Source organism: Phyllobates terribilis, unplaced genomic scaffold (genome assembly GCF_046119375.1).
Source record: "Phyllobates terribilis strain yellow unplaced genomic scaffold, ASM4611937v1 Scaffold_12__6_contigs__length_324123572, whole genome shotgun sequence".
In the NCBI taxonomy this organism is placed as follows: domain Eukaryota; kingdom Metazoa; phylum Chordata; class Amphibia; order Anura; family Dendrobatidae; genus Phyllobates; species Phyllobates terribilis.
Genome location: NW_027362772.1, coordinates 144,237,243 through 144,250,020, shown reverse-complemented (window position 1 = coordinate 144,250,020; position 12,778 = coordinate 144,237,243). Strand labels below are relative to the sequence as shown.

General features: G+C 46.8%; 1 protein-coding gene across 1 annotated transcript in view; it reads left to right on the top strand.

The window, feature by feature from the left end:
* LOC141173131 (G-protein coupled receptor family C group 5 member C-like) overlaps positions 1 to 11,587 on the top strand; it is a 34,032-nt gene extending 22,445 nt beyond the window's left edge. The window contains exons 3-4 of the mRNA XM_073657772.1: positions 9,246 to 9,310; positions 10,980 to 11,587. Of these exons, the coding sequence (XP_073513873.1) occupies positions 9,246 to 9,310; positions 10,980 to 11,054 (140 nt within the window). The 3' untranslated portion in view covers positions 11,055 to 11,587. The remainder of the gene's footprint in view (positions 1 to 9,245; positions 9,311 to 10,979) is intronic.
* The last annotated feature ends 1,191 nt before the right edge of the window (positions 11,588 to 12,778 follow it).

Below are 12,778 nucleotides of genomic sequence, written 5' to 3'. Positions count from 1 at the left end.
TTCATTCCCGGTTTCACCAAAAAGGCAGCTCCTATGCAGGACCTCCTGATAGGCCAGTCCAGGAAGGCCAAGAACCAGAAGCCACCCTTCAGATGGGAGAAGCTGGAAGAAGAGTCCTTCCGCCAGCTGAAGATGGCCCTCACGGGGGATGAAATCCTGGCGTACCCTGATTATAGCCAGCCCTTTATCCTCTACACCGACGCTAGTAACATCGGGCTAGGAGCCGTACTGTCCCAGATCCAGCAGGGGAAGGAACGGGTAATTGCTTACGCCAGCCGAAAACTACGACCCACCGAAAGAAACCCTGAGAATTACAGCTCATTTAAGCTAGAGTTCCTGGCAGTGGTGTGGGCAGTCACCGAACGCTTTAAGCACTACCTCGCTGCTTCCCGGTTCACCGTGTACACGGATAACAACCCGTTGACACACCTGGACACTGTAAGACTCGGTGCCCTAGAGCAGAGATGGATGGCCCGCTTGTCCAACTATGAGTTTACAATCAAATACCGGGCAGGACGCTCCAATACCAACGCGGACGCCCTGTCCAGGATGCCGAACCTACCGGACGTAGGGGAAGATTCAGAGGAACTGGAAGAAGTTGAACTCCCCGCGTTCCACCGTCATGGGACTATCCAGTATTCCCACCGTGTAAGGAGTAAGCAATCCGCTACGTTCAACCCATTACCTCATTACAACTGGGCGGAGACGCAAGACAGTGACCCTGCTGTCCGACTGGTAAACGAGATGCTGACTCGGCCAGATGCACGCCTTGACCCAGACGCTCCGGAGGAAGCCAAGCAACTGTGGGCTGAGAAGAGTCGACTGTTCCTTTACAAGGGGAAGTTGTGCCGCAGAATGGTTAACTCCCGGACGCATGAACTAATCTGGCAAGTAGTGGTGCCAAGAAGAGACGCAGCTATGGTGATGGAGGCATACCACGACGGAGCTGGGCACTTCGGATGGAAGAAGCTGGAGTTCCTGCTGCGCGGGCGGTTCCATTGGGTAGGCATGAGAGGAACCATCGAGAGGTGGTGCAGAGACTGTGGCCCATGCAACCTAAGAAGGAGGGACCGTGCCAGCCAGAAGACTCCCCTGCAGTCCATCATCACCAGACAGCCGTTGGAACTGGTAGCCTTGGATCATGTAAAACTGGCCCCAAGCAGAAGTGGCTACGTCTACGCGTTAACCATCGTGGATCACTACTCCCGGTTCTTGGTAGTCGTCCCCGTCAAGGACTTAACGGCTCAAACAGCAGCTAGAGCCTTCCAGCAGCACTTCTGCCGTCCGCACGGATACCCGGAGCAGGTGCTGACGGACCAGGGGCCTGCCTTTGAAGCGGAAGTCTTCCAGGAGTTCTGCACCCTGTATGGCTGCCGGAAGATAAGAACAACACCCTATCACCCGCAAACTAATGGACTTTGTGAGAAAATGAACCAGGTGGTGATAGATCTTCTGAAAACATTGCCCCTGGAAGAACGTAGTCTGTGGCCTGAAAAGCTGCCCGACCTGGTGGACCTATACAACCACATCCCTGTGGGTTCCACCAACTGCACCCCGGCTTACCTAATGAGGGCGAGACCTGGTAAGCTTCCTGTTGATCTGGAGATGGGAGTCCTGACACCCGAGGACACTTCACCAGAAGCAGACTGGGACACAGAGAGGCAGCAGCAGTACCGGAAAGTACAGGAGAGCGTGGAGCGAAGTCTCTGTCAAGCTAGGGAAAGACAAGAGAAAACTTACAACCAGTTTGCTCCCGCTGTTCCCCTGGTGCCCGGAGAGCAGGTCTTGAAGAGGAAAAGACGGCTCCACAAGTTGGACGACCAGTGGGAGAAGGACCCGTACACCGTACTGCCCTCAAGCCACGACAACCCAAAGATCTGTACAATCAGTAAAGACGGAGGGGAAACCACAACCATTGTATCCCGGGATCACCTGAAGAAGTGTCCCGAACAGCTACGGAACCCTGAAGAGGAACAAGAAGACCCTCGACCCGTAGAGGAAAGGGAAGATATGGTTAGTACTGTGCTCGGAGACTTCCCTCGGTCTTGGACTCAAGTCAATGGTGCTGTTGTGGTACCCGTCCTCACGTTCCTCCAACCAGCATCCCAAGTGCCTACGGAGACACAGGTAGAGCTGGAAGAACAGCCGGTCCAGGAGGCAGAAGACCCCACACAAGCAGACCAGGAGAATCAACCCTCTGCTTATAGTGAGCCTGCCATACCTCTAGTGAGCCAAAGAGTCCGTAGACGGCTGCCCAGTTTACCCTTGACAGCTCCTATACCCTGTAGCTCAGGACCAGTCAGCCAGCTCCGTAGGTCCACTAGGGTCACTAGAGGCCAGCTGCCCATACGGTGGAGGATCTAAATGTTCAAGCTATTTTATTAATGTTTACCTGTTTATTGTTGCTTGTGTATAATTATGTGTTTCTAGTTATTTGTAGGAGTCTTTGGTGGATTTACCGGGAATCCTTTGTGCATATAGTTGGAGCGTAACCCAGGACGGACTAAAGACTGTTAAGGACTCGGGGCAGGACAGACCCCTACCTGGTTACGTCTCCCTGTTTTTGGTGAAATGGACACCCTTGTTTTCCTCAAAAGTTACACCCGGTTGCGGACACGCCGTGACCATCCTAATGTTTTTCTTTATTGCGTTGTTTCTGTTTGTAATTTGTTATGTTACAAAAATATGTTTAGTCCCGGAGTACTAAAATTCACTAGGGGGGAATGTGGCACCCCAGGGGTCTGGTTTCCACAGTAATAGCAATATTATGTCTGAGAGCAGGTGGGAGGTTTCCTGGTCAGACATCCTATGCATGCCACACCTCCTGCCCAGTCCTGGGAGGGGAAGAACTTCCCCTATATAAAGCTGGGGCTGAGGCAGGGTTAGAGAGAAAAAGAGTAGAGAGAGAAGAGGAGAAGCAGCTATAGGAAAGAGAGATCAGGAGCTCTGGGGAAGTCGTGCTAAAAGGAATCAGGGGCTGGCAGCTGTAGAGCTCGCCCTGATTGAAGAGTTACCACCGGACCCGGAGTCCGAGGCTGTGGGGACTAATCCTTACCCAGCAGCAGAAACCGACCGGCAGGGGATTTCAGGTCCTCTGGCCAAGAAACCCGAAGGCACGGTCACACGCGTGGGACCAGCACCGCCGTCGTGGAGCGGAAGCCACTAGAAGGCCCCGAGTCACCGGCCATACGGGTGAGCACCACACGGTACACTCAGGGACGTGGGCTACTTTTACCCGCCTCTAGCAAGGTAGCCAGAAGAGTACAATTAGTTGGGGAGGCCTACAACTCCGCCTGGCCAGGGGAAATCCCATCTGCTCAAAGACTGACCAGGCCCCGATCGCTAGCCAGTACTCCGGGAGGGTCTATCTTTATCACCAGTAAAGACCCTGAACTACACCGCATCAACTCTGAGTGGTTCCTGCTGCCCCCATCATCCACGTCGGCTGCCCTGAGGCCATACCCCTTCCGTTGGGGGTTATACCATCCACGCTGCACAATCCTTCCACCGGCCTCAGCGGTCTGCCCTGCAGCGGCAGCTCCATAGCTGCATTCAACGGGTGGCGTAGTCGTCCAACATCTACTGCTAATACTCAGCCACACAGTTTGACTCCCTGGGCACGGACCGGGTCACCGCCACGAGACTACTACCCCCAACAGGCCCGGCTCCGGGTAGTCCCCGCGTGCGCCACGCTACACCAAGTAGGCCCAGGGGCGCGTCACTTGCGTAATTGGCGCATTCTAATGTGTGGATGGTACCCGGGTGTAGAGGAGAGGAGAGTCTCCTCCACACCCAGGTACCATTAAAAAAGCGGTAAAAAAAGAATAAAATAAAAAATAAATGTATATTTACCTTCTGGCGGCCCGCGCTGCGCTCCTCCTTGCTTCCCGGCACTTCGCGGTGGATTGAAGGACCTGCGCTGACATCAGAGTCATGTGACAGGTCACGCGACGCTGACGTCGGCAGGTCTTTCAATCCACCGCTGCCGGCAGCCGGGACCGAGCGAAGCAAGCCAGCGCGGGCCATCGGAGGGTAAGTATATATTTATTTTTTTATTTTTAACCACTCTCTCGGGTCACACTATATAAATCCATGCAGTTTGCATGGATTTATATAGTGTGACCTAGTTGTCACAAGCACTTTCCAAGTGATGCTAAAATCGCCTGGAAAGCGCTTGTCAATCTGCATGTACAATCGGCATGTACAATCCGCATGTACAATCCGCATGCGTTTTTTTCTGCCAGGGAGATGCAGAAACGCTGAGGAAAAAATCCTGAGCATTTCTGCATCGTGGGCACATAGCCTAAGGCCTGTTTACACAGGACAGATAGGCAATAAGAACATTTGTACAGAATATGGCAGCGATCAGCAAAATGCCTATTTGACAGCCGTATAAATCTGACATAGATCAGAATGCAGTGCACGGTGTAAGGCTTCACTCTCTCTGGTAGACTTTAGGCCTTAGGTAGCATTCACACATGAAATGCAGTTTTGGTCCAAACACATGCACTTTCCACAGGTTACACAGCACCAAAACAAATTCATAACTCCCTAGCCTCGTCCAGGCGCTAACCAAACTGAATGGACCCTCGCTATTCATACGCGGCTGAACTAGCCCTAGCTCAGTCAAACAAAACAGCCATTGTCCATAACAACCACTGATACTGGCTGCTCTCTGCACACGGCCTGTGCATGTAATCATGATCACATAAGTCAGTGCGGGCTCACCCAAACATATTGCAGTCCTTTCTCGCGGAGCAAACTTCATAAACAGAAGAGGCACAATCCCACCAGTCTTGGTATCCCCTTCAACCTGATCTCCAGCAGCTTCCAGTGCCAAACAGAAGTATTCAACTCCGGGCACAGTTCACACTGAACAGGCTGCAGCTTCCACACGGTTCTCTGCAGCTCTCACAAATAGATTGCTTAGCTCAGTCTCCATTCAGAGAGAGACCCCCAGCATGTCTCTCTCAGGTACAGCTCACATTTCGGCTGGTCACTCACCAGTAGCACACTAAACTCTGCTCAACGTCCAGCAGCCTGACACTCCCTCAGGAGACTGCTAGTCCATGAAGCTACTTCCTGGTTCTTAGCAAAACCCTACAGGTGTATCTACCTAAGACACTGCAGAGCTGGGATTTAACTTTGTCCTTCCCAGCTATTCAATAACGGACTGGCCAGTGGGTTTCCGGAGCCGAGCTTGACAGCTGCATAGAAATACATGAAGCTGTTATGCCCGGGTCGGGAAAGCAGCCGGCCAGTCCTTAAACTGTGTTCTGATGTTGGTCCGATTTGACTGCATCCTTAGAGATGATGGTTAGTGTAAATATGTGAAAATGAGTGATTCCCTGTGGACAATATACAAACTGTATGGGGACCGAAGAATCATATTCACAAGCTTTCCCACACATTGTGCTTCAGTCCATGTATGAGGGCCTTAAAACAGCGCTAATTGACTCGACAGATAAAAGATTGGTGCTCATAATCCCCCTGTATAAAACTGCCCAGCGAGATCTTTATATTTCTCTTTTGTAAGCTGCCCATACACAGGAAATATTAATGTGTCAGATCCTATGTTCAGCGGTCTTGCCTTTTCTCTCCTCTACTGAATTAACGTGGAAGACATAGGGAAAGCAGCTAACATGTCCATAGGCGGCTTTATTTCTTCCATATGGTTTCCCAGTATATAAGGCTCTACACTTAGCACATAAATTAATTAATATGCCTTCTCTAGTATGTTCTCCAGATCCTTTCTTAATAATGTATTTATTATCTGATATTTACTATCTAATAAAGTAGCTAGAAATTATGTTAAACATATTAATGTCCTCAGATGTTCCGTAATTTAATAATTGCAGGTTCAGAAATAATAATACTACTATTACTCTCCTGTCTACACTAAATATTTCCTACGGCGTTCGAGGAGTCTCTGCTTATTATAGGTCAAAACAAAAAAAGTCTAAGAATGCAATTATTAACTGAATAATAAGATTCTCCTGACCCTGGTCCAGTGGCCACATTGGCAGTCCATGGCCACCAGGCTTGAGCCCTGATAACTTCATCCTACCGACGGCACCTCCACCGTCTAGGAGGTCCGGTGCAATGTCATTGGTGAGAAGTGAAGCATGCAAGATGCTGTGCCAGGCCTCCTAATCAGAAGAGGCACCGGAGATGCCGGCAGATAGGAGGAAATATTCGGGGCTCTGTTTTGGTAGGTGTGGACCACCGATATGGCCACTGAACCAGGGTCTTGCAAATCTTTTTGCTGAACTCTTGCAATTGTACATAATTCATGATAAAGCAGCATCCTAAGATTATACTAATTTACTTACAATTGTGATACAGGAGAGCAATTATTTAGTTTACATACTCTAGGGATTGTACTCACTCACATGCGATGAGAGGCAAACAAGAGGCATATTCCTTTAAATGTCCATAGCGGTTTATTGGCTTCATAAGCCGTCAAAAGCAAAATGCAAGCAAACAGCCTTTAGTCCAGGTAAAAGCAAAAGAAAACAGTCCTTTAAGCAAAGTCTCTGGAAAACCGGACCTGTGGTCACACAGGCTGGATAAGCATCCAGCACCACAGCTTCGTCTAGAGACAACACATAGGAGGCCTTCTCCCACCAAACACAAACCATGTGCCAAACAACAGTCACCTTCCTCGCCCTGGGATGAAAAGTAACTATGTGTCACCCTACCCTGATGGCCTTTTGTTTGCCTCCTCTTCTGCTCCATTCCTCTTCTGCTCCATTCCTCTTCTGCTCCATTCCTCTTATGCGCCATTCCCCTTTTGCTCCATTCCTCTTCTGCCCCATTCCTCTTCTGCCCCATTCCTCTTCTGCTCCATTCCTCTTCTGCCCCATTCCTCTTCTGCTCCATTCCTCTTCTGCTCCATTCCTCTTCTGCTCCATTCCTCTTGTACTCCATTCCTCTTGTACTCCATTCCTCTTCTGCTCCATTCCTCTTGTGCTCCATTCCTCTTCTGCTCCATTCCTCTTGTACTCCATTCCTCTTGTACTCCATTCCTCTTCTGCTCCATTCCTCTTGTGCTCCATTCCTCTTCTGCTCCATTCCTCTTTTGCTCCATTCCTCTTCTGCCCCATTCCTCTTCTGCTCCATTCCTCTTCTGCTCCATTCCTCTTCTGCTCCATTCCTCTTCTGCTCCATTCCTCTTTTGCTCCATTCCTCTTTTGCTCCATTCCTCTACTGCCCCATTCCTCTTCTGCTCCATTCCTCTTCTGCTCCATTCCTCTTCTGCTCCATTCCTCTTTTGCTCCATTCCTCTTCTGCCCCTTTCCTCTTCTGCTCCATTCCTCTTTTGCTCCATTCCTCTTCTGCCCCATTCCTCTTCTGCCCCATTCCTCTTCTGCTCCATTCCTCTTTTGCTCCATTCCTCTTTTGCTCCATTCCTCTTTTACTCCATTCATCATCTGCTCCATTCCTCATCTGCTCCATTCCTCATCTGCTCCATTCCTCTTCTGCTCCATTCTTCTTCTGCTCCATTCCTCTTGCTTCTAAGACGTCCTCCGCAGAGCCATGGGGAGCACTGTTGTACTCCTAAACCACATCCCTACCTTTCCTATGCCAAAGCATAGGAAAGGCAGGGGAGGCAAGGTTGAGACTTACCACTGCACGTCCCATGTCATTGGGGTGGTCATCTTGGAATCAAGAGGAAAGGAAATCCGATCTAAGCAGAACAGGCAACGGGACAAACGGAGGGCACTACACCAATGGGATCTGCTGGTGCCCAAATATCAAATATTCTGGATTACTAAAGGATCATAGAAAAGGATATAAAACTGACTTGCAAAAGTATAGCACCTATGGGAAAAATTGCCATTTAGGATGTTAAGACAAATTCTAATACCCTATATTTATATCGTAGTTCTGTGCCACATACAACCCCCGGATTACCAGACATATAGGATGCCGTTTTTTTCTGAATTTGATCTGAAAATCTTCATGATAAATAGATATTAATTAGTAATAAAGTATAATGATTAATGGCTGTATTACCCCTATTAATTACTATTATTATAAATTAGCTTTTTTATTAATGTTTGAGAAAACATGGCTGCCTCCTGATGATTGCTCTGATCAGCGATATATTTGTTATGGTGAAGCATAAAAGGGAATCTGTCAGCAGGTTTTTTGTTATGTTATCTGCGAGCAGCATGATGTAGGGGCTGAGATTCTGATTCCAGCGATGTATCACTTATTCGGCTGTGTGCTGTTATTTCCTATATTTTATCAGCAGGAGATTATCACTAGAAGACTAGTTGTCTCGTGCCTCCTAGTCAAACTCCGCACCCACCACTGATTAGCAGCTTTCTGTCAACATACTGAGTACACAGGAAGCAGCCAATCAGTGGTGTGGGCGGGGTTATTCACAGAAAGCTGCCAATCAGTGGTGTGGGTGGGGCTATTCACAGGAAGCTGCCAATCAGTGGTATGGACGGGGTTATACACAGAAAGCTGCCAATCAGTGGTGTGGGCGCGGTTAAACACAGAAACTGCTTATCAGTGGTATGGATGGGGTTTTACACAGAAAGCAGCCAATCAGTGGTGTGGGCGGAGTTAAAAGCTGCCAATCAGCTGTGTGGGCAGGGTTATACGCAGAAAGCTGCCAATGAGTGGTGTGGATGGGGTTATACACAGAAAGCTGCCAATCAGTGATGTGGGTGGGGTTATACACAGAAAGCTGCCAATCAGTGATGTGGGCGGGGTTATACAGAGCTCAGCATTCGAGCTCTGCTAGATCTGCAGCAGAGAAAACTGTGATTGTATCACAAATGCTGCACCCAGTAAACTAAGTGATACATCGTTGGAATCAGGGTCTCTACCCCTACATTATGTTGCTGTTAGATTGCATAGCAAAAAACTACTGACAGATTCCCTTTAAGACACAATTCATGTACTGTAATACTGTCAAATGAAGAGCCAACTCCTCAGTGGGGATATGCAATGCCTCATCTAGTTAAGGAAGACAATCTTTATAGTTTTTGTAACATCAATGCTCAAAAAAGATGAAGACATCAATTCCTCCACTGTGATCTCTTTCATTTTATTAGAATCCTTTTCAACAACTTTCCCACAATTCTGTACAGGGCCGTACACTGATTTATATAATGGTAGATTTGTAATACATATGGCACATTTCTCTCCCAGTCTTTACAATAACCAGCTTAATGCCTAACGACAATGTAATTTACTAAAGTTATTTTTCTTTGTTTCTTAATTAGACAAACCAGTTTCTCCATACAGCAATTATACTGGACTCTATCCCACGCTAAATCTGCACCCAGCGGTAAGTTTTAGCTACAAAATAATGACAGTATAAACTTTATTTTTAGTTTCTGCCTTGATTTTCATTCAAGATTTTTTCTAAAGATGGAAATAAAATGCCCCAAATATCTGAAATCAAAGCAAATCAGATAGTATTGTGCCTGAAAGTAATTGATTATCGCCACCTGCTGGCAATGACAGGCGGTGATTTACAGGTGGTGATCACCATTACCAGTTTGCGTAAATGCATTTGTGTGGTGTCCAAAGCCAATGTCATCTTTCCTATACCCGACCGATGTTGGGAGATCTCACGCATAGGTAAAAGGAAAAAATGTGTAATGATGTGTTAACAATGAAGGATTAGCAAAAGTGAGCAGCAATTTCCTAAAATAAATTAGGACCTAGTTTAATTTGATTTCATATGACCGTAGCAAAAAAAAAAAAATGCAATTTTTGGATGCAGCCTAAGGCTTTGTGCACATTGATGCTTTTTGGCTGAGTTTTCGGAGAAGAAAACTAAAAGTTTTTGAAGTATTTGGAGATTGGGAGGAGGATTTGGAGAGTTACCTCTAAGTTTCTGCTCCAAAAACTCCTGAAGAAGAGTGACCATCCCTAAAGCAATGTGCAGACGGAGTTCCTTGAGTCGGACAAAACCAACAAGTTTTACAAATAGAAACCTCTTGCAGAAACTTTCCTCCTTTGGGAAGTTTTTAGAGGGAGTTTTGTGTTTCCTGAACAGTTTTTGAAACATTTTTTTTGCGGCCTTCTGATTGGACAGTGCTTAGTTTGGAGCGGATGTCATCTGGGGTCACTTCAAAGAAATGACATGCACTTCCCTTTTTTCTCCAGGCAAAAAATAAGCCCTCACCCGGCACCAGATCCCGAAAAATGCTACGGGTCTCGTAAAATGGCTACTTTTTTTTTTTTGCAAAATTTGGATTTTTTTTCACCACTTAAATGAAAAAGGACCTATACATGTTTGGTATCTATGGGGTCATAATGACCTGGAGAATAATAATGGCAGGTCAGTTTTAGCATTTACTGAACATGGTAAAAAAAAACAACAAAAAATAATTGAGAAATTGCAAATTTTTTTTGCAATATCACCGCACTTGGATTTTTTTTCCCGCTTTCCAGTACACAATATGGTAAAAGCAATGGTGTCGTTCAAAAGTACAACTCGTCCTGCAAAAAACAAGCCCTCACATGGCCATACTGACCGAAAAATATAAAAGTTATAGCTCTGGGAAGAAGGGGAGCAAAAAACGAAAATGCAAAACTTGAGATTCAAGTGTGCAGTCAGTCTACACAGCACACACAGTGTACGCTGTCAGGATTCTCCTGTGGCGAGACCATGTGGTCATGTGACAGCAACTATGTGATTTGCATACTCCCGGCCACATTCCGACTAGACAAATCCGGTCTCGCTCAATTCACTTGTATTGAGTGAGGCTACGCAAGTCTAGTTGGCATGTATCACATACATGTGGTTACGTGACCACCTGTTCCCAGAGCCAGGGAATCCTGACAGCATACATACTGTGAGCGCTGAGGATTCACAAGTCTTCGGTCCCATAGAGTGACTGCAGACTTGAAGCCCAAGCCTGGACAGTCCTTTTAAGAGCATGCCATGTACTGTACATATGGTAACTATTATAGATGTAAAGATTAATAACCTCCCTTTCCCCCAGGACATGGAAACTGTGAGCCATATGCCAGTACATTTACCACGGATTTCAATGGAACCTTGGCGTTACCATCTGTGAAGTTGGGACACATCGACATAAAGATCTGCAGCGTTGAGAAGACCACTCCATAATCACTCACAAACTCCAGACTAACACTTGTAGGTGTAGCCAGACTGATGATATCACAGGGGAGGCAGACAAAATGAATTTTATCACAAGTTCTGCTATCAGTTCTTTCCAGCGCCATGAATATTTAATAGGGCTGCATTACATGTTAGTCATGCTTAGTCTGATTTACTGTCTCCTTCTTGCCAAGCAGCCCTCCGGAGCCCTCATTAACCAACCTGTTAACAATTCAGAAGGACAAGTGTTTACTCGCTGTGCACGACGCAGCAAACAAGCGGCCAGTTCTGGTCACTAAACTCTTCTACAAAAGTTCGGGGTGTCGAGATAAATGCCCTGGCACTAAATTTACTAATGACACTGATGGAGTGCAAAGTCACCTAACTGTATCATACACTGAGGATCTGATGACATGATTGCTATATTGTTTTATAATCTTGGTATTCTGTTGCTTTTCAAATTAATGATAAAAGTCTACAATGTAACAACGGAGTTATGGATTTATTTATCTTTTCGGGGGAGAGGGATGGGAGTTCAGATGAATGTCGGTAATTCAGTTCACTTTTTTTTTATGTACAATGGCTCCTCCATCCTGATATCTGGTCACCGAATATATATCACTGCCATTATGTCTTCCTCTGTTATATTCACAGTCGGCAGAATCATAATGTACCATGCTCCATTCCTGAAATATCTCTAAATGTTGCAGAGAAATATAGAAACATAGAAGTGTAGAGTTGGAAGGGGCCTCCAGGGTCATCTGGTCCATCCCCCTGCTCAATGCAGGACTCACTAAACCATCTCAGACAGATGTCTGTCCAGCCTCTGCTTGAAGACTTCCACTGAAGGAGAACTCACCGTCACCACCTCTCTTACTATGGAGATTGACTTATTCACAAACAGCAGATTTGTTGCAGAAAGTTCCACCTTATTTCCAACATTTCAGAAATAGATTGCAGAAATATTTTACAAATCTGACATGTGTGAACGTACCCTAACTGTACCCAGCAAACATCTTTGTTAACAGTGTTGTCTCGTCACAGATTACTCCTTCAATATAAGAGGCGACATGCCAATCAGCTGACCTTATCGTGACATGCTATGGAATCCATGTTGTTCAATGTGTTGTCTTCTAAAAGCAAAAAACAGTATATTGTTTTGACTAAAGTAGACTTTAGCTTCTGCTGGTGCATTTATATTCTATACATATATCATAGATTTTGTAAGGTATAAGTGTAGCACCCTGAGGATTCGGCTGCTACAGGGGTATTGCACCTCAACCCAGAGGTGTGATATTCCACTCCCGGGTAAGGAAGGAGTGTGGAACTGAGCTCAGATAGACTGCATGCACTACATACATCCCATTCCAGAGGAGCAGGCCGACGGTACTCCCACTTAGAAATGTGCAGGTACAACCGAGCCTGTTCCTGGCTGGAGTGGGAGGGGGGTGGTACATCCCATGTAGTGTAGGGGCAGATAGGGGGAGCAGTCTGGGTAGTGATAGGAGCTCATTGGGTGCTGGTCACCTGAGCTCACACATAGAGGGATATATAAGGAGGGCACCAACTTAGATCAGGGTCAGACGCTGAGAACAAGTCAGTTGGAGAGGAGAGAGAAGGAAACAGCAGCCCTGGAGAGAGAGAGAGTGGAGCAGAGAAAGACCCAGAGGGGGAAGACTG